The sequence below is a fragment of the Symphalangus syndactylus genome, chromosome 1, assembly GCF_028878055.3.
Source record: "Symphalangus syndactylus isolate Jambi chromosome 1, NHGRI_mSymSyn1-v2.1_pri, whole genome shotgun sequence".
NCBI lineage: Eukaryota > Metazoa > Chordata > Mammalia > Primates > Hylobatidae > Symphalangus > Symphalangus syndactylus.
Window position 1 is genome coordinate 22,912,385 of NC_072423.2, and position 19,254 is coordinate 22,931,638.

General features: G+C 36.9%; 1 protein-coding gene across 2 annotated transcripts; it reads left to right on the forward strand.

Moving 5' to 3' along the window:
* Window positions 1-2,078: 2,078 nt before the first annotated feature.
* Window positions 2,079-8,777, forward strand: LOC129489452 (serpin B4). 2 transcript variants are annotated; one of them, XM_055292042.2, is made up of 8 exons: window positions 2,079-2,126; window positions 2,719-2,909; window positions 3,107-3,163; window positions 4,435-4,563; window positions 5,329-5,446; window positions 6,537-6,679; window positions 6,974-7,129; window positions 7,913-8,777. In XM_055292042.2, the coding sequence occupies exons 2-8, from the start codon at window positions 2,745-2,747 to the stop codon at window positions 8,315-8,317; spliced, it is 1,173 nt and encodes a 390-aa protein (XP_055148017.2). In that variant the 5' UTR covers window positions 2,079-2,126; window positions 2,719-2,744; the 3' UTR covers window positions 8,318-8,777. The 2 variants fall into 2 exon arrangements, with proteins under 2 accessions (XP_055148017.2, XP_055148027.2); XM_055292052.2 differs by having other exon boundaries at window positions 7,037-7,129.
* Window positions 8,778-19,254: the final 10,477 nt, after the last annotated feature.

Below are 19,254 nucleotides of genomic sequence, written 5' to 3' on the forward strand. Positions count from 1 at the left end.
TTGTCATTGCTCCCACCACTGCCCTGTAGGCGAGGAGTCCCCTCTCACATTTTCCTACATACTTTTCTGCAGTTTTAGTTTACTATGGCAAGCTTCTAGTATTTTCGTAATTTTAAAAAAACAGTAACTTTTAAAGAAGCAAAGCTAAGCATCCCTGGAATAATATTACAAATCAAAACAAATATTGACCAAATATTCAACTTAATGCAGTGGTTTTCAGGAACAATTTTTCAACATAAACTATAATTAATGTACATGATGTTAGAGATGACACCTCTGGGACAAGGTCAAGGACAGGAGTTTTATATAAAAATAAATCAGAAAGGAAGAGTTAAACAATCTCTGTTTGGAGATGACATGATCTTATGTATAGAAAACCCTAAAGCAGCTACCAAAAATATGTTAGGACTAAAATAATACTAGATGAAAGAAGCCAGTCACAAAAGGACTTACTGTATGATTCCATTTACAAGAAATGTTTAGAATAGGTAAATTCATAGAAACAGGAGGTAGATTCCTGGTTTCCAGGGTCTCGAGTAAGGGAAGAATGAAGTATGAGGTTTCCTTTGGAGGTAGTGAAATTGTTGTGGAATGAGATCATGATGGTGATAGCCCAACTTTGTGAATATAATAAAATTATTGAATTGTATAGTTGAATTTATGGTATATAAATTATATGTTAATAAAACGGGGGTCCACAAAACAAACAGACCCCACTCTGGTTGTCAGGGAGATATTGGATTAAATGGCTTTGGAAAACAACCCTCTCCCTGGCCACAGACATTCTTCAGATTACAAGATATTCCAGGGGAAACACTGGAATGAGTCTGAAGCCAGGTGCTAAATGGAAGGACCACCGAGAAACGTTGTGATCCTGACAGGTCAAGCAACTTATTTTTCTGCTTCATTTTTAAATGAAAAATTAGAAAGCTGCCATTCAAAATGGCCCTTGTCTGTTTCAATTGTTCTTCTCAGTGTCAACCTGTTAACTCAGAGTGTTAGTCTGTTTTCATGCTGCTGATAAAGACATACCCAAGACTGGCAAGAAAAAGAGGTTTTATTAGACTTAGAGTTCCACGTGATTGGGGAGGCCTCAGAATCATGGTGGGAGGCAAAAGTTATTCTTACATGGTGGCTGCAAGAGAAAATGAGGAAGAAGCAAAAGAAGAAACCCATGATAAACCCATCAGATCTCCTGAGACTTATTAACTATCATGAGAATAGCACAAGAAAGACCAGCCCCTATGATTCAATTACCTCTACCTGGTAACAACCTCTCCCTCCAACAACATGTGGAAATTCTGGTAGATACAATTCAAGTTGACATTTGGGTGGGAACACAGCCAAACCATATCATTCAGCAAGATAGATAACTTTCTCTCCGACCCTATGCAACAGAAAACATCTGGGATGGTTGCAAGGGGCACAGGAGGTGACCGGTAGGATCACTGCCAAGGCTGAGCATTCAGGAGAAGGCAATAGAATCCTGTTCTCCATAGTATGCTATGAGATAACTGAGGTACACTTCTTCAGTATCTCTTTGGACTTAGAATTAGCACTATATTCCTTGTTATACAGAAAAATTACTAATGAAATTCGTAGGATGACAAAAACTTTCAGAACTGAAAACCAGGAAATGTAAGCTTTTTAGTTGTTTAGTATTCAAAGTATGCCTAAAAGACAATGCAAAATCCAAGAAAATAAAGGTGGGGCTTTTGTTTGTTTGTTTGTTTTTGTTTTTGTTTTACAGCTGGAGTAGAATACAAAGGGATGGAGTTGAAACAAATGAGAGGAAATTGGAATTCTAAACTAATTCTCATTTGCATTAGAAAGGCACCTACATGTATTTCACATGAGCCGGTGATTGCTGATTTGCATTCTTATTTTTTCCCTATAGATTAAAAAGGAGGTACAATGGTAGAACAGTAATCTTGTCCTTTGTCATAAATTTTCATATTCATAAAGGTGAGTGTTAGCCTGCCTGTGAAATCTAAAGTTGAGTAACTTCAGATACTAACCACAGAGGGAGAGGCAGCAAGAGGAGAGGCATAAATTCAGGATCTCACCTTTCATTCCACAGAGACACACAGCCTCTCTGCCCACCTCTGCTTCCCCTAGGAACACAGGTAAGTGCTTCAAGCCTCTCCAGCTTAATAACATGAATTATTTTTGAGAATAATAATGATACTGTATTCTATATCATGCATCTCCTGCATTCTGTCTGATTATATTTTACTTGTTCTGCCAGAGCAAAATTAAAATACCTATTTCATCTGATTTGTCCTTTATCTAAATTGCTTAGTTCCAAGTAAACCAAGGCACTTTTAGGAACACAGAGGGAAAGTGCCTTGCAGCCAGAGAGTCTTGAAGGAGACGTCAGTGACGCATCTTAAGAGCTGGTTGGATGTGATCCACAGAGGTCTTCTGTTAGCATTCATTGTAAAGCCTTCCTACCTAGCCCTAGTGTAGCCAGCAATGAAAGAAAGAGGGTATATCACTTATTTAAAATAGTCTTTAAAAACAGTAACTTTGTGATCCTTCTAATTAGGACATTAATATATTTAATATATACACATTGTAGAAAGATTGAAACGTTAAAAATAAGGAGAAAAACTTTAAATGTCAAAATCTCACAACACATATGTCATTTCTTTAAGAAAATTGTACTACAATTCCATTTACTAAAGTCATTCTGACAGGAATCTGACGCATTTCCAGGAGTTCCAGATCACATCGAGTTCACCATGAATTCACTCCGTGAAGCCAACACCAAGTTCATGTTCGATCTGTTCCAACAGTTCAGAAAATCACCAGAGAACAACATCTTCTATTCCCCCATCAGCATCACATCAGCATTAGGGATGGTCCTCTTAGGGGCCAAAGACAACACCGCAAAACAAATTGAGAAGGTAGCTATCAGCATCATTACGTTGTCATGTTGCAGTTTTTCTCTGCGGTTCCGTCAGCTAGCACGCAGATGGTAACAGATGTGGTGGCCTGATGGGTAGCACAGGGGGCTGAGCAGGAATTCCCATAACTGTGAGACCACTGACTTCAACAGATCTTTTAAGTAAAGTTTTCTTGTCCTGTTCCATGTCTCTTCCAGGTTCTTCACTTTGATCACGTCACAGAGAACACCACAGAAAAGGCTGCAACGTATCACGTGAGTCACAGAGCACTATGGTTCAGCTTTAGATGCCCGAGCAGGTCGTAGTTCAAACCCGGAACTTCACAGAAACTAAGAAAAGGCCATTTTTAGGGAAAATCTTGGGCAAAAAGATTGAGACATACAGAGTGGGTTGGCATTTCATGGCACGTAATTATTATTCCTCCTTTCTGTGTTACTGAAAGATAGTCAGCACTGTACCTCAGAGCATAGGTCTGGATCAGGATAGGCTGGGTTCAAACTCCAGCTTTGCTCTTCACAAATGATGAACACGGCAGGACACAACTGCTCGGATTCCCAGTGACCTCATCCCAGAAAACTAAGGGTAATAAAAAATCTGACTCAATACATGCAAATACATGCAAACATTTACAACATTGCCTTGCCCACAAAAAGTCATAATAAATGTTATTGTTATTATAAAATAGCTATAATTATACTAATCACAATAATGTTGCAAAAAATTTAATTTTAATTGAGTCATTAATGCAATTAAGAGGAATAAGCACAAGTTTAAGTATATTTTGGAAAATGATTGCTCCGGAATATATTGGTTTAGAGCCTTACTAGTGCAAAATGCTTTGCTGGAAAGTAGAAGGTTCTAGATTTAAACAGGCTTAGGTTCAAAACTTGGCACTTCTAATTTATGTCTCTATAAAGAGGTTTACTTTCCATTCTCTTAGCTTTCTTGTTTTCACCTGAATTGAACTAAAGACTTAGAGTTACCCATGTAAAGTCCTTAGCCATGTACCTGACACACGCTATTCTTACGTACAGAGAATGACCATCATGAGGAAAGAGCCATAGATCAGTCAATGTGTCTTACAAGATGATACCACCAACAGGTATAACAGGGCTTCCTGGCATAATCTATTTAAAATATCCAACCTTCAACATACTCATATCCTTGATGGCTGTTAGAAGTGAAATATGGTCCTTGCCCTTCAGGAGCTGAGAGTTTAACTGGGAAGCTAAACCTAACCCTTTAAACAAACAAGGAAAAAATCCAGTGGTAGACAGTGCTGCATCTATAGTTCAGAAGAGAAAAGATTGCAGTACGTTAAAGCAAGAAGAATTTTCTGGAAGAAGTCAAACATAAGGTGGATTTTGAAGTGTATTTGAGGTGAAATACACCAAGTATCAGGGAGTAAGCACAAAGGTCCACATTGAGACTACAAGCCTTTAGGGACTGATCTAACAGACTTAGCATGGGTTTTGTATTTACATTGATACAGCAATTGAATGATCTCCTTTTTTGACATTTGAAGGTTAATAGGTCAGGAAATGTTCATCACCAATTTCAAAAGCTTCTGACTGAATTAAACAAATCCACTGATGCATATGAGCTGAAGATCGCCAACAAGCTCTTCGGAGAAAAGACATATCAATTTTTACAGGTAAATTTCACCTGGCCTACCCACCTTTCATCTGCAGCCTGATGTCTGTGTCTCTGAGTGGCCAAATGGAAGAAAATAAGGCAGATGAGCCTGGCCGACCCAGATGGAGAGCATTTACTCGGAGTGCATTAGCTCCGTTTCCACAACTCTTCCCCACTGGAGTGTCCCAGACCCCAACAATACATCAGTGAAGTGTGGATTTAGGGATAATCTTGTAATAAAAGAGGAAGTTGGGTAATAGAGTGAGTAAGAGTAATAAGTAATAAGACACTATCGATAAACTGGCACTGACTCAGTCACATAGCATACATCTTGGTGGGAAATGTATGACTAATGGGATATTATCGGAATGGGCAGGCTTGGGTGAGTTCCTGAGAATAGTTGAGGAAGTACCAGGAAATACTGAACGCACAGGATGAAAGACAAAAACAAAGGTCAGAAACATCATGGTTGAAATTACTGGAAAGAAGTCTGAGAAGCAATGAATCTCCTTCAGGGAAGCCTGCTCTGCAGTTTGCAAACCACAGCGTCTTCTGCTTCTGCCTTTTGCCAGATGATATTGACCTTCAGTGACCTCTTTCTTGGGCCAGCCCACACTCCCCTTTTGCATTGCCTACATGGCACCTATATAAAAATATGCATGGACAGGAGATACTGCATCTGTTCAGGGTCTGGATTCAGCTGACTATTGTTACAAATAAGTTTGGTAATATATAGTTACATAAATTACTCTTACTTCCTACTTTCTTCCTTCATATCTCAAAGGAATATTTAGATGCCATCAAGAAATTTTACCAGACCAGTGTGGAATCTGTTGATTTTGCACATGCTCCAGAAGAAAGCCGAAAGAAGATTAACTCCTGGGTGGAAAGTCAAACGGATGGTAGGAGAGCCACCCATTATAGAAACACCTTTGAGAAACCTATGCGAGTGAGCCCTGTACCTGACACTGCATGGGGACCAGGGATGGGGATTGAGATGGGTTTGCAGGGAGGGCTGAAGAGGGCACTCCAGATGAAGGATTTGTCCAAATGAGTATGATGAGAGCCTAGGGGAGCCAAGAAGGAAATCACAGGAAGCCAATTAGATGGAAACACATCTGGAGAATTATTTGCTTGTGGCCCTGCATGACAATAGCTTTGTGGATGCCCTGTCTCCGCTCAGGCCTATTTTGAGATCATATCCTTTACTTTAAATCGGAGCCAATTTTTTATGATGAATATTTAAAAGAAAACATTAGAAAGCGTCTCTCATCTCCTTTACTAATTGGGAAACAAGCAGCTCTCCGGTAAATCACCCTTTTGCCTCTGAGCTGGAGCTGCCTGGACCACATCTGTAGCCACACGTTCTGCAGGGATTATCACAGCTCTCTTCCCCATCAAGGGCAAAGAGCTTGACAAAGTCTCCATTCTATAGACATCTATCCTACCTCCCACTTCTCATTACAGGCCAAACTTACAGCAACTCAACATGAGAGTGAATAGGAAGATACCCCTGGAAGTAGTGTCTGACAGCACAGGACATGCATTTCATATTACAGAGCTCAAGTCACTTGTCCTAAAGAGCAATCAGAGCCTACTTCTTCTGAATCAGGACCCCGTAGTTGAAAAAAAAAAAGTAGGAAGAGGAGGGAGTGAGAAAGGAAAGACACATGTTGAAAGAGTAGATTAAATCAGTTTATCAGTATTCCAAATCAGATGATTAGAGTCATTCAAACACAGAGAACCTGAACTTCTCTATCACAAGAAGTGATATCTCCACCAAGGGTAACTTTATCCGACTGGAGCCTTGAAGAAAGCTGCATCTGGTGAACCATTGGTCAGTGAGTCTAATAATTCAACGATCAAAGTCAGTGAGTCTCAAGTAGGGATTTGGGTGAATAATTAATGATCAGTCACGAACATTTGCAAAGCATCTTCCAGACAAGCCATTTGTACCTTGTGTAAAAGACTCTTTTATTCTTTCCCTTGCAGAAAAAATTAAAAACCTAATTCCTGATGGGATTATTGACAACATTACCACATTGGTTCTTGTGAACGCAATCTATTTCAAAGGGCAGTGGAAGAATGAATTTAAGAAAGAAAATACTAAAGAGGAAAAATTTTGGCCAAACAAGGTATTGTCTATATTTTATTTATATAGTGTAATATGTTAATACATGGAATGTTAAACATTTCTGATGGAATGTACCATGACAAGTAAAAAATTACAATTTTTCATGTCTGTTATTTTGTTATTTTAGTCTTATAACTTTATTTAGTTAGGAATACCTGAAGAAACTATTGTTTCTAACTCATGGAATTCCTGAGTTATTTCTTAGAAGAAGAAGGATGTGTTGCTGTCTCAATACTATTATCTTTTTTGTATTGTGTCTCATGCGTTATTTGTTGGATACATTGATTTATTGCAGAATACGTACAAATCCGTACAGATGATGGGGCAATACAGTTCCTTTAATTTTGCCTTGCTGGAGGATGTACAGGCCAAGGTCCTGGAAATACCATACAAAGGCAAAGATCTAAGCATGATTGTGCTGCTGCCAAATGAAATCAATGGTCTGCAGAAGGTAAGAACTTCCATCTACAACTCTTCCTTCTACTGCCTGATATTTTTCCAAAGATACCAAGTTTAAACAAGGTAAAAGCTTGTGACCGAGTTGCCTCAAAATAATGAAAAATTCAAAATGAGGAATGATGTCTCACCTTCATATTACAAATATTTAAGCATAGGGCCTGACACAAACTGAAGGCTTAGTTAATGATTAATTTATTAGAGTTACATGCATTGGATATCAATTTGATGATATTATTATGCAGCAATTTAAACTTGACTGGGAGAAATATATAGCAATGTGAGGAAAGTTTACAAATACACCGAGTAAAAAAGGGAATAGAAATTTAGGAAATTAGGGAATTACAATTTAATAATTGCAATGTGTACTAAATAATGTATACAGAAAAATAAGATGAGCCTATTAAAAACTGACACATGTAGTAGGCTGTTGGCACAAGAAATAGAGATATATATAGTTCACTGTGTATGAAATAATGTAATCATGTTTTCACATGTGTATTATACAGTTGTATACATACATATGTACACATTACATATACATAAAAACGTGATTCTGTTTCTACATACATGTATATACATATACACATATAACCCAATGTATTGATATAGTCAGGACTCATATTTTACCTATTAGAATAATAATATCTAATAAAGTGAACCTTCTGTATTCCACATTTATTGCCAAAATGAGGATTCTCCACATAGTCAATTCATTGTTAAGGTGTATTAGAGATCGATAGTTAGTCATATCAGTTTCTTTTTTCCATTTGTATAGCTTGAAGAGAAACTCACTGCTGAGAAATTGATGGAATGGACAAGTTCGCAGAATATGAGAGAGGCACGTGTGGATTTACACTTACCTCGGTTCAAAGTGGAAGAGAGCTATGACCTCAAGGACAAGTTGAGAACCATGGGAATGGTGGATATCTTCAACAGGGATGCAGACCTCTCAGGCATGACTGGGAGCCGCGGTCTCGTGGTATCTAAAGTCCTACACAAGGCCTTTGTGGAGGTTACTGAGGAGGGAGTGGAAGCTACAACTGCCACAGCTGTAGTAGAAGTCGTAACATCACCTCCTTCAACTAATGAAGAGTTCCATTGTAATCACCCTTTCCTATTCTTCATCAGGCAAAATAAGACCAACAGCATCCTCTTCTTTGGCAGATTCTCATCCCCTTAGATGCAATTAGTCTGTCACTCCATTTAGAAAATGTTCACCTAGAGGTGTTCTAGTAAACTGATTGCTGGCAACAACAGATTCTCTTGGCTCATATTTCTTTTCTATCTTATCTTGATGATGATAGTCATCATCAAGAATTTAATGATTAAAATAGCATGCCTTTCTCTCTTTTTCTTAATAAGCCCACATAGAAATGTACTTTTTCTTCCAGAAAAATTCTCCTTGAGGAAAAATGTCCAAGATAAGACGAATCATTTAATACTGTATCTTCTAAATTTGAAATATAATTCTGTTTGTGACCTGTTTTAAATGAACCAAACCAAATCATACTTTCTCTTCGAATTTAGCAACCTAGAAACACACATTTCTTTGAATTTAGGTGATACCTAAATCCTTCTTATGTTTCTAAATTTTGTGATTCTGTAAAACACATCATCAATAAAATAATGACATAAAATCATTTTTGCTTTACCTTTTTTCTCTCTGGAAAGGGGAAGTGTCCAGTTACACATAGGAAAGACAATTTAGAGATACATTAATTATATACAAAGGAAAATTAAAAACAGAGTAGTCCATGATGAGCCTGGAGTAGAAAGCATATCCCAGAACAGGAGGAGCCTTGTAAACCACATAGGAACTTCCTATTTTATGCTAAAGGGATAAGAAACTCATTACAGGCTTTGATGGTTGTTTATCAAAGAGGGGCATAAAACTATCATATCCATAACTTGAAAATACATCTCTGGCTACTCTGATATCAATGGATGAGAGGAAAGAACAGTGTGGTTACCATATATAAATTAGGAAATCATTAGCGTATTGGGAGTGGAAATGGAGACAAAGAAACAGCCTGCAGGAATTATTTAGGAAGGAATAGTTACAGAAAGACATCTAAGTTTCTGACCTAGCTGACTGGAAGGATGGAAGAAAATGTTGTTTTTGAGAGAAAAAAAGACCATGGGTTTAAATTTGTATTTGTTGAATTTGAGGTACTTTTAAGATTCAGATGGATTTGCCTGGCGGGCACTTGAAGATATTGGTCTAAATCTCAGAAACATAATATGATCTGAAGCTCTAAATTTGTGATATTCAATATAAATACTTTAGAGTTACTGGGATAAGTATAGTAACCGTAGCTAAAAGCAAAGATAAGATCCTAGGGAGAAAGGATACAGTTAGAAAAAAGAAGAATCTAGAATTGACCTTGAAGTATATCAACATGTGTAAATATCAGGAATTGATCATTTTTATTTTCCAGAAAGTAGCTTTTCTTAGGGCTCAATATTTATCCCATAGATTCTTCCCAGTCAGTACTGAATCCCATCTGGTTTCATAAGACATAAGTTTTAGACAATTTGAACAAGGTTGAAGTTTTCTTCAGCAAGATTCAGCAGTCCAAGATTAAGGCAAGGAAACAAATGTTTCACCACTTAACTATGAGACTTGGTCAAGTTGTCGAAGGAATTGACAGACTAGCCAGAGAGTGTATAACATGAACAATCTGTTCAGTGAATGGAGCTGAGGAAAGAAAGCAAAGAAGGCTGTGGTAGTCTTGAAGAACAGATGTGCATTACAATACTCACTGAGGTCAAATAAGGATGGTATTGAGTTTATGAGAAATAAGAAGAGGTCAGAAGTTTGGGCCAGGACCTGTGATTTTGAAGTGTACTTTAAAATGATAAATTGTAAGGAATTACAAAGCTCCAATTCTGTCCAATAGGTGAGGATTAATTTCTAATGATTCAATGAAGCTGAAAATGGTAGAGTGGATAGTTTTGAAGAACAGATTGTTAAAATCACTTTAGACCATATCTTTCAACTATTATTAATTTTTCCAGGTTTAAAGAAGGGACTTTATAATAATGAAAATGTTAAGACAAAGGCTCAGATGCATTAGAGTCTTGTGAGTAGAGGGCATAGTTGATGTTTTGTTAGGAGAATTGAAATATTTACGTATATTCTAGGCCCACCAGAAAACCAGTTACACCTGCATTGTAGCCATCTGCAAGAGACACTGAAGGGAAAGCCAAATTTTTTGTTTTGATTTTTTAAATAATGAATTAAAATCTATTGAATAAAACAGAATATGAGTCCCTGCTGATATAAAATAAATGACTAAATTAAAAGTTTCATAAGAAATGCAAAATTTAAGTGTTTTCAAAACTCCTCCCCATGGAATACCACTTTTTACCAACTCTGATGGCCAAAATTAAAACTTAAAATACTGAGCCACTGCAAGTTTTGAAAAACATTTGAAGCAACTGGAACTCTCACACACTGCTGATGGAAATACAAAATGTGCAACCCACATTGGAAAACAGTCTTAAATCATTGATCTACACACTTAAATTTTATTTTAATTAATTATGCCTCCATAAAGTTGACTCAAAAAATGAAAAAGAGAATTGTCCAAAATACATATCTTTAGGTGAAAAAATCTTCTTCATTAAATGTTGTTTTTAAATGTATTTTTAATTAATAAAAACTGTATATATTTATGTTGTAAAACATGTTGTTTTAAAATATGTATACATAGCAGAATGAGTCAGTAGAGCTAATTTATATATACATTACCTCACATAATTTTTTGGGTAAGAACACTGCAAGTCTATTCTCTTAGCAATTTTCAGCAATAAAATGCATTAACTATAGTCACCATGTTGTAAAATAGACCTCTTGAACTTATTTCTCTTGTTTAACTGAAATTTGTATCCTTCGACCGACATCTCCTCAATTCCCTCTCACACCCCAGCTCATGGTAACCACAATTTTACTCTTTAATTATATGAGTTCAACTTTTCTAGATTCCACATATAGGAGAGATCATGCAATATTTGTCTTTCTCTGCAGGGCTTATTTCACTCAACATAATGTTCTCCAGGTTTACCATGTTGTCGTAAATGACAGGGTTTCCTTCCTTTTAAAGGCTGAATAGTAAGTATTCTACTGTGCATGTATATAACACATTTTCCTCATCCAGTCATTCATTATTACATAGATGGGTTGATTCCATATTTTGATTATTGTGAATAATGCTGCAATGAACATGGGAATAAAGATATCTTTCCAACATGACTACTTTTATTTCCTTTGGAAATATACCCAAAAGTGGAATTATTAAATCATATGGTAGTTCTTTATTTAATTTTCTGAAGAATCTTTATGATGTTTTCCATAATGTCTCTGCTAATTTATAATCCAACCAACAGAGTAAAACAAGTCTGTTTCTGCAATGTTCTTGTCAGCACTTGTTATCATTTGTGTTTTTGACAAAAAGCCATCCTAACAGCAGTGAGGTGATATTTCATTATGGTTTAGTTGGCATTTCTCAAATGATTATTGATATTGCATGTTTTCTATTGACAAATGTCTATTCAGATCATTGGCCTATTTTCAATTGGGCTATTTGTTTTATTGTTATTCAGTTGTTTCAGTTCCTTATATATTTTGGATATTAATCCCTTTTGAGATGCATGCTTTACAGATATTTTTTCTCCCGTTTATCTCTTCACTCTGCTGATTCTCATTTGTGCAGAAGCTTTTTCATGGTCTCATTTTTCTAATTTTGCTTTTTTTGCCTTTGATTTCATATCCAATAAATTATTGCCCAGACCAATATCATGAAGCTTTTCTCATATGTTTTCTACTAGTTGTTTTATAGTTTTAAGTCTTACCTGTAATCTATTTGGAAATGATTTTTTATATGGTGTAAGATACGGTTCTAATTTCTTTCTTCTCTTTGTGAATATGGTTTTTTAAAACAATTTATTAAAGAGACTGTCCTTTCCCCATTATATGTTCTTGGCCCATTTTAAAAAACTAATTGGCCATAAATACCTGCATCTGTTTCAGGACTGTATTCTCTTCTACTTGTTTAAGTGCCTGTTTTTATGCCAGTACAATGCCATTTTGATTAATATTGATTCATAAGTTATTTTGAAGTTAAGTAGTGTGATGCCTCCTGTTTTCTTCTCTTTGTTCAAAATTGCTTGACTATTCTAGGATTTTTGTGGTTCTATACATATTTTAGGATTTTTTTTTTTTTTGGAGTTGGAGTTGGAGTCTCACTATGTTGCCCAGCTGGAATGCAGTGGTGCAATCTCTGCTCACTGTAAGCTCCGCCTCCCAGGCATGTATCTCATGTTCATTACAGCATTATTTACAATAGCCAAGACATGAAATCAGCCTGTGTCCACCAACAAATGAATAAATAAAGAAAATATGATATATATACAAAATGAAATAGTATTCCACCATAAAAAAAGACAGTTCTGTCATTTGCAACAACATGGATGAACCTGGAGGATATTATGTTAAGTGAAGTAAGCTAGACACAGAAAGACTAATACTACACAACCTCAATTATATGTGGAATCTAAAAATGTTGATTTTTGACAAAGATGCCAAGGACACACAATCAGGAAAGGACAGTCTCTTCAATAAGGAGTGTTGAAAAAATTGGATATCCATACGGAGAAAAAGGAAATTAGATCCTCATCTCACACCATATACAAAAATCAGCTGAAAACTGATTGAAGACTTAAATGTAAGGACTGAAAATGTAAAACTACCAGAAGAAAATATAGAGGAAAAGCTTCATGACATAGGTCTGGGCAATGATTTTTTAGATATGATTCCAAAAGCACAGGCCACAAAAGTAAAAATAGACAAATGTGATTACATAAAACTGAAGTTTCTGCACAGCAAAGGAGTGAAGAATTCACAATCAACAGAGAGATAAGATGACCTACCAAATGGGAAAAAGTTCTTGAAAACTATATCTCTGATAAAGTATTCTTCTTCAAAATGTAAAGGGATCTGAAAAAAACTCAACAGAAAAAAAAAAAAAAAAACTTTTAAAATGGGCAAAGAACCTGAACAGATATTTTTCAAAAGAAGACATACGAATGGCCAGCAGTTACATAGAAAAATACTTAACATCACTAATCCTCAGGGAAATGCAAATCAGAAACACAATGAGATATCATCTTACACCCGATAGGATGGCTATTATCAAAGAGTCAAAAGATAACAAGTGTTGGTGAGGATCTGGAGAAAAGGGAACCCTGGTACACTATTGGTGGGAATAAAATTTGTACAGCCATTTAGAAAACCTTATGGAGATGCCTCAGAAAATTAAGAACAGAACTAACATATGATTCAGCAATCCAACTTCTTGGAATATATACAAAGGGTATGAAATACATATGTCAAAGAATTATTTGTATCTCATGTTCATTACAGCATTATTCACAATAGCCAAGACATGAAATCAGCCTGTGTCCACCAACGAATGAATAAATAAAGAAAATATGATATATATACACAATGAAATACTATTCTACCATAAAAAAAGACAGTTCTGTCATTTGCAACAATATGGATGAACCTGGAGGATATTATGTTAAGTGAAGTAAGCTAGACACAGAAAGACAAATACTACATAACCTCAATTATATGTGGAGTCTAAAATGTTGAATTCATAGAAACAGATAGTAGAATGGTGGCTACAAGAGGCTGGTAGGGTGGAGGGGTTGGGAAGATGTTGGTAAAGGATATGAAATTTCAGTTAAACAAGAGGAATAAGTTTAAGGCATCTTATCACGACTATATTTAGTACCAATATTGTATACTTCAAACTTGCTGAGAGAGGAGATTTTAAGCATTCTGGTTATAAAAAAGAATAATTACATGAGATAATGGATATGCTAATTAGCTTAATTTAGCCATTCAACAACGTGTACATATATCAAAACATTATGCTCCATACCATTAATAAATATAATTTTTACTTACCATTTTTTAAAAAAATTAACTGTAAAAAAGTTTCTGAAAACAATTTAAGAACTTCATGTGCCTACTACCTCAATTTGACACAAGTTAATATATTGTCATTCCTATGTTAAAATATAATACATGACAGATATAATGTTATAGGTGCTTTTAAAATGTTTTACATAAGTGATATTTACACATTCTTTTTCATTTGTTTTCCTGTTCCTTGCTATTATATCTACAGATTTATTCTTTTTAACAAATGGTGATCCAGTTCATTTATATTCACTGCTGTAGAATACTCAGCTGTATGAACCTAGCTTAATTTTTTCCTTATTGTTTTTTTGATATATATTTGTTTCTAATTCTTCACCATTGGCAAGAATGCTGCAATTCATGTCTTTGTATGTGTCTTGTGAAACATAGTACATGGGTTCATCTAGGCTATAATAGAGAGAGAGTTTTTTTGTTTTTTGTTTTTTTTTTGACGGAGTCTCACTCAGTCACCCAGGCTGGAGTGCAGTGGTAAAATCTCAGCTCACTGCATCCTCTACCTCCCGGCTTCAAGCAATCCCCCACCTCAGCCTCCCAAGTAGCTAGGATTACATGTACCACCACACCAGGCTAATTTTTATTTATTTATTTATTTTGTTTTATTTTATTTTATTTGAAATGGAGTCTCTCTCTGTCCCTAGGCTGGAGTGCAGTGGCTCAATCTCAGCTCACTGCAACCTCTGCCTCCCTGGTTAGAGCGATTCTTCTGCCCCTCAGCCTCCCGAGTAGCTGGGATTATAATTGCCTGCCACCACACCTGGCTAATTTTTGTATATTTAGTAGACACGGGGTTACACCATATTGGCAAGGTTTATCTTGAACTTCTGACCTTCTGAGCCACCTGCCTCGGCATCCCAAAGTGCTGGGATTACAGGCATGAGCCACCATGCCTGGCCCTATTTTTAATTTTTGGTAATTTTAGTAGAGACAGGGTTTCGCCATGTTACTCAGGCTGGTCTGGAACTCCTGACCTCAAATGATCTACCCCCCTCAATCTTCTAAATTGCTGGGATTACAGGCATGAACCACCACACCTGGCCTAGGGTACATATTTAAACATAGAATTGCTAAAATAACAAGATATTGCCAAATTTTTCCAAAATAGTTTTGCCAGTAAAGATTTTCAACAGCATTTTTGTCAATTTTATTTGTCCACATCACACTAATCCTATGTATTTAAGAATAGTTAGTATCATTTACAATAACAAAGACATGGAACCAACACAAATGCCCATAAATGACAGACTAGATAAAGAAAGTGTGGAGCTCTCAGGCTCCGCCTAATTTATTGGTTTACAAGCTCTTTGTTCCTAAGGCAGATGAGAGGAGGAGGAAGGGATGAGGAAAAGGATTAATCAGTAAAAGAGAACTCATGAGTCATTCAATAAGATGTATAGCAGTGGTGGTTTCTGTGAATTTCTTTGAGCAAAGGCATGTGTCTAAACTACTTAAGATCTTTAACTTATAGGGACTGAAACGGGTGGGAGTGGGTTTCAGGAGGAGCCAAGATGTTTGATTATACTCCCCTGCTTCAAGGAGTGTTATCTCCCTGAGGAACCTGTGGAATACCGCTGAGCTGTTATGCTCTCAGGGCATAAAGACATGAAGGCAATAAGGAGACTTTTCTCCTCAGAGGCTGCCCATGGCTACCCATGGGTGTCTCACAAAGGGGAGACCAACTCAACTGGCCCTCCAGAAACTCTCTTTCCCACAAGAAGTACATGGTATACTTGCATAGCCAAAAAAATTAAAATAGGCCATTGAAGACAGAGAAAAACAATGGCTAGAAAAGGCAGTAGGAATAAAAGAGAAGATCATGCTTCCTGGCTTCAAGGTATGAGAATGGGGGGAGTGAGTAGATGCCCACGAGAAAAGATCAAGGGGCATGCAGCCATCGGGGAAAATCCATAGTGCAGATAAAGCAAGGAGGAAGAAGGACAGTTCTAGTAAAAGGGAGAACATCAATATAGGATGTTTCTTAGCAACAGAAAAAGAAGGCCAAGAGAAATCAGGGAGAGAGTTATAAGAGATCAGCAAAGGGACAGGGTTAGATTTGGTTTGGTTTGAAAGCATATAGTAAATATGACGTCTGTCCCTGGCGGTGTTGGCTGACTAGGAAGGAGGAAGGGAGGCAAGAGATAATATCATTTTCTCTGTGCTCCAACTGTACTTACATATGAGACAATTTCCGTCTCTGCTTTTCAAACCTTACTGGAGTTGTTTTCCCTCATGAAAACTAAGAAAGGAAAGCTTGTTAGTCTTGTTCTGAGGTTGTTCAATGTGTACATATCTATATCTGTAGACAGATCCTTGGGAATACAGTAATTGACATATATTCTGTTATTTGATGCTTGAAAAATTTCCTCCACTAACAAGTTTCCCTATAGATAGGCACAAGCACATAGTAAGAAACAATAAATAAATGTTCTCTTTAATTTGTTACTTAACAATGCTGAGAAAACTTTACAGCCTTCATAAGGAAGTGAGGTCCAGGAAAATCTAGGAGATATTTCTTAACCAATCTATAAAGGCATTAGTAATGACGGGATATTTCCTGAAAGTGTAATTTCCCATTGAGGATTTGTTTTTAATTTCTGGATTCCTGGAGCCAATGAAGTTGGTGTATGTTTATGAAATACCAAGAGACATAAGTTGGCAAGTGTTCACATGCAAAAACTTCCTGGAATTCCTGAGTTCTCTGTGGCAATATATGACATCAGGATATGTCCCGTCTCACACATCAGGATATGTCCAGTCTAGCCTGTCTAACACATGCCAGGAGAACTTTTTAGGAACAGAAAAAAATGCCTGAAATGATTTCTCATTTGAACTCATCCAAGCTTTCTCTAAATTTAAGCGAACTCCTGGTCATTTTCAGTTAGTACCTTTCCTTAAGTTCAACCTTCATGGCAAACCTCAGCGCCTCAGGACATTTAGCCATAGTCTGAAATTCTCTTCCATAGATTGGTCCCCTGTAACCTCAGATTGTCTCAGCTTGTTATCCTGTTTTTTTCTTCCCTCCGTTCCCAGGATGAGCTTGTTGCTTCTGTCCTATGAGATGTTAGATTCCTTTTCTTTGGTACCCGAGTAAATCCATCCTACTCCAATAGAGGAAGGTCCATTTCTGTCTTATAGCCCTGGATGCAGACTCAGCTGAGAAGACCATTATTCATTTTTGGAATTCTTTATCTCAGATATTTCCTCTTGTTTCTTTTTCTTCTATCTTTGGACTTTTTAGTCCATCAACACCCCATTAGTCTATTCCCCAACTTAAATCAGGGAATTTATACCTCCCAATCTCATTCAGAGACTCAAAATATATATATTGATACAGGAGACCTAGGAACAACATGTCTTGGGGGTTCGAGAAACAGGCAGGTGAGAAACTTTCAGATTGGAAACACAGCTTCCTTTCTCCCATCCAGCCCCTACTTTCAGCCTATGTGTTTCTGGCACCTTGTTGTAGATGAATCTCCCTTGATTTTGTGATGTGCTGAGAAAACAAACTCACAGCTGGTGTTTAAAAGGGACCATGACAATACCAAGTGTTGGGGAGGATGTGGAGAAATCAGAACTCTATTCACGTTGATTGGAATGCACACTTGTGCAGAATTCTATGGAGAAGAGTCTGGCATTTCTTCAAAATGTTAACCTGGAGTTACCATGTGACCCAGCCATTTCATTCATAGGTTTATACTCAAAAGAAATGAAGACATATGCTATGCAAGAAAATGTACATGAAAGGTCAGAGCATCATTATTCATAATAGTAAAAGGATGGAAACAACACAAATGTCCATCAAGTTGTGAATAAAGAAAATGTGGCCTATTCATACAATGGAATATTATTCAGCCACAAAAAGGAATGATGTGCTGATCCATGCAATGACATGGAGAAACCTTGAAAATAATACTAGATGAAAGAAGCCAGTCACAGAAGGACAAATACTGTATGATTCTATTTATATGAAATGTTTAGAATACACAAATCCATAGAAACAAGAGGTAGATACATGATTTCCAGGGTCTCGAGAGTGGGAAGAATGAAAGACAAGTTTTATTTTGGAGGTAGTGAAGTTATCTTGGAATGAGATGATGATGGTGTAGCACAACTTTGTGAATGTACTAAAAATCATTGAATTGTACAGTTGAAAATGGTGAACCTTATGGTATACAAAGTACATCTTAATTAAAAGGGGGGTCCACAAAAGAAAACCCACCCTCTATTCTGGTGGTCAGGGAGATATTGGATTAAATGGCCTTGGACAACAACCCTCTCTTTGGCCACAGACATTCTTCAGATTACAAGATATTCCAGGGAGAACACTGGAATGAGTCTGAAGCCAGGTGCTAAATGGTAGAACCACTGAGAAATCTTGTGATCCTGACAGGTCGAACAACTTATTTTTCAGCTTCATTTTTAAATGAAAAATTAGAAAGCTGCCATTCAAAATGTCTCCTGCTTGCTTCAATTGTTCTTCTCAGTGTCAGCCTATTAACTCAGTGTATTAGTTTGTTCTCATGCTGCTGATAAAGACATACCCGAGACTGGCAAGAAAAAGAGGTTTTATTGGACTTAGAGTTCCACGTGATTGGGGAGGCCTCAGAATCATTGCGGGAGGCAGAAGTTATTCTTACATGGTGGCAGCAAGAGAAAATGAGGTAGAAGCAAAAGCAGAAACCCTTCATAAACCCATCGGATCTCCTGAGACTTATTAACTATCACGACAATGGCACAGGAAAGACCAGCACCCGTGATTCAATTACCTCCCCCTGGGTACCTCCAACAACGCGTGGGAATTCTGGTAGATACAATTCAAGTTGAGATTTTGGTGGGGACACAGCCAAACCATATCACTCAGCAAGGAAGATAACTTTCTCACTGACCCTATGCAACAGAAAACATACGGGATGGTTGCAAGGGGCACGGGAGGTGACTGGCAGGATCACTGCCAAGGCTGAGCGTTCAGGAGAAGGCAATAGAATCCTGTTCTCCATAGTATGCTATGAGATACTGAGGTACACTTCTTAAGTATATCTTTGGACTTAAAATTAGAAATATATTCCTTGTTTAACGGAAAAATTGCTAATGAAATTCATAGGATGACA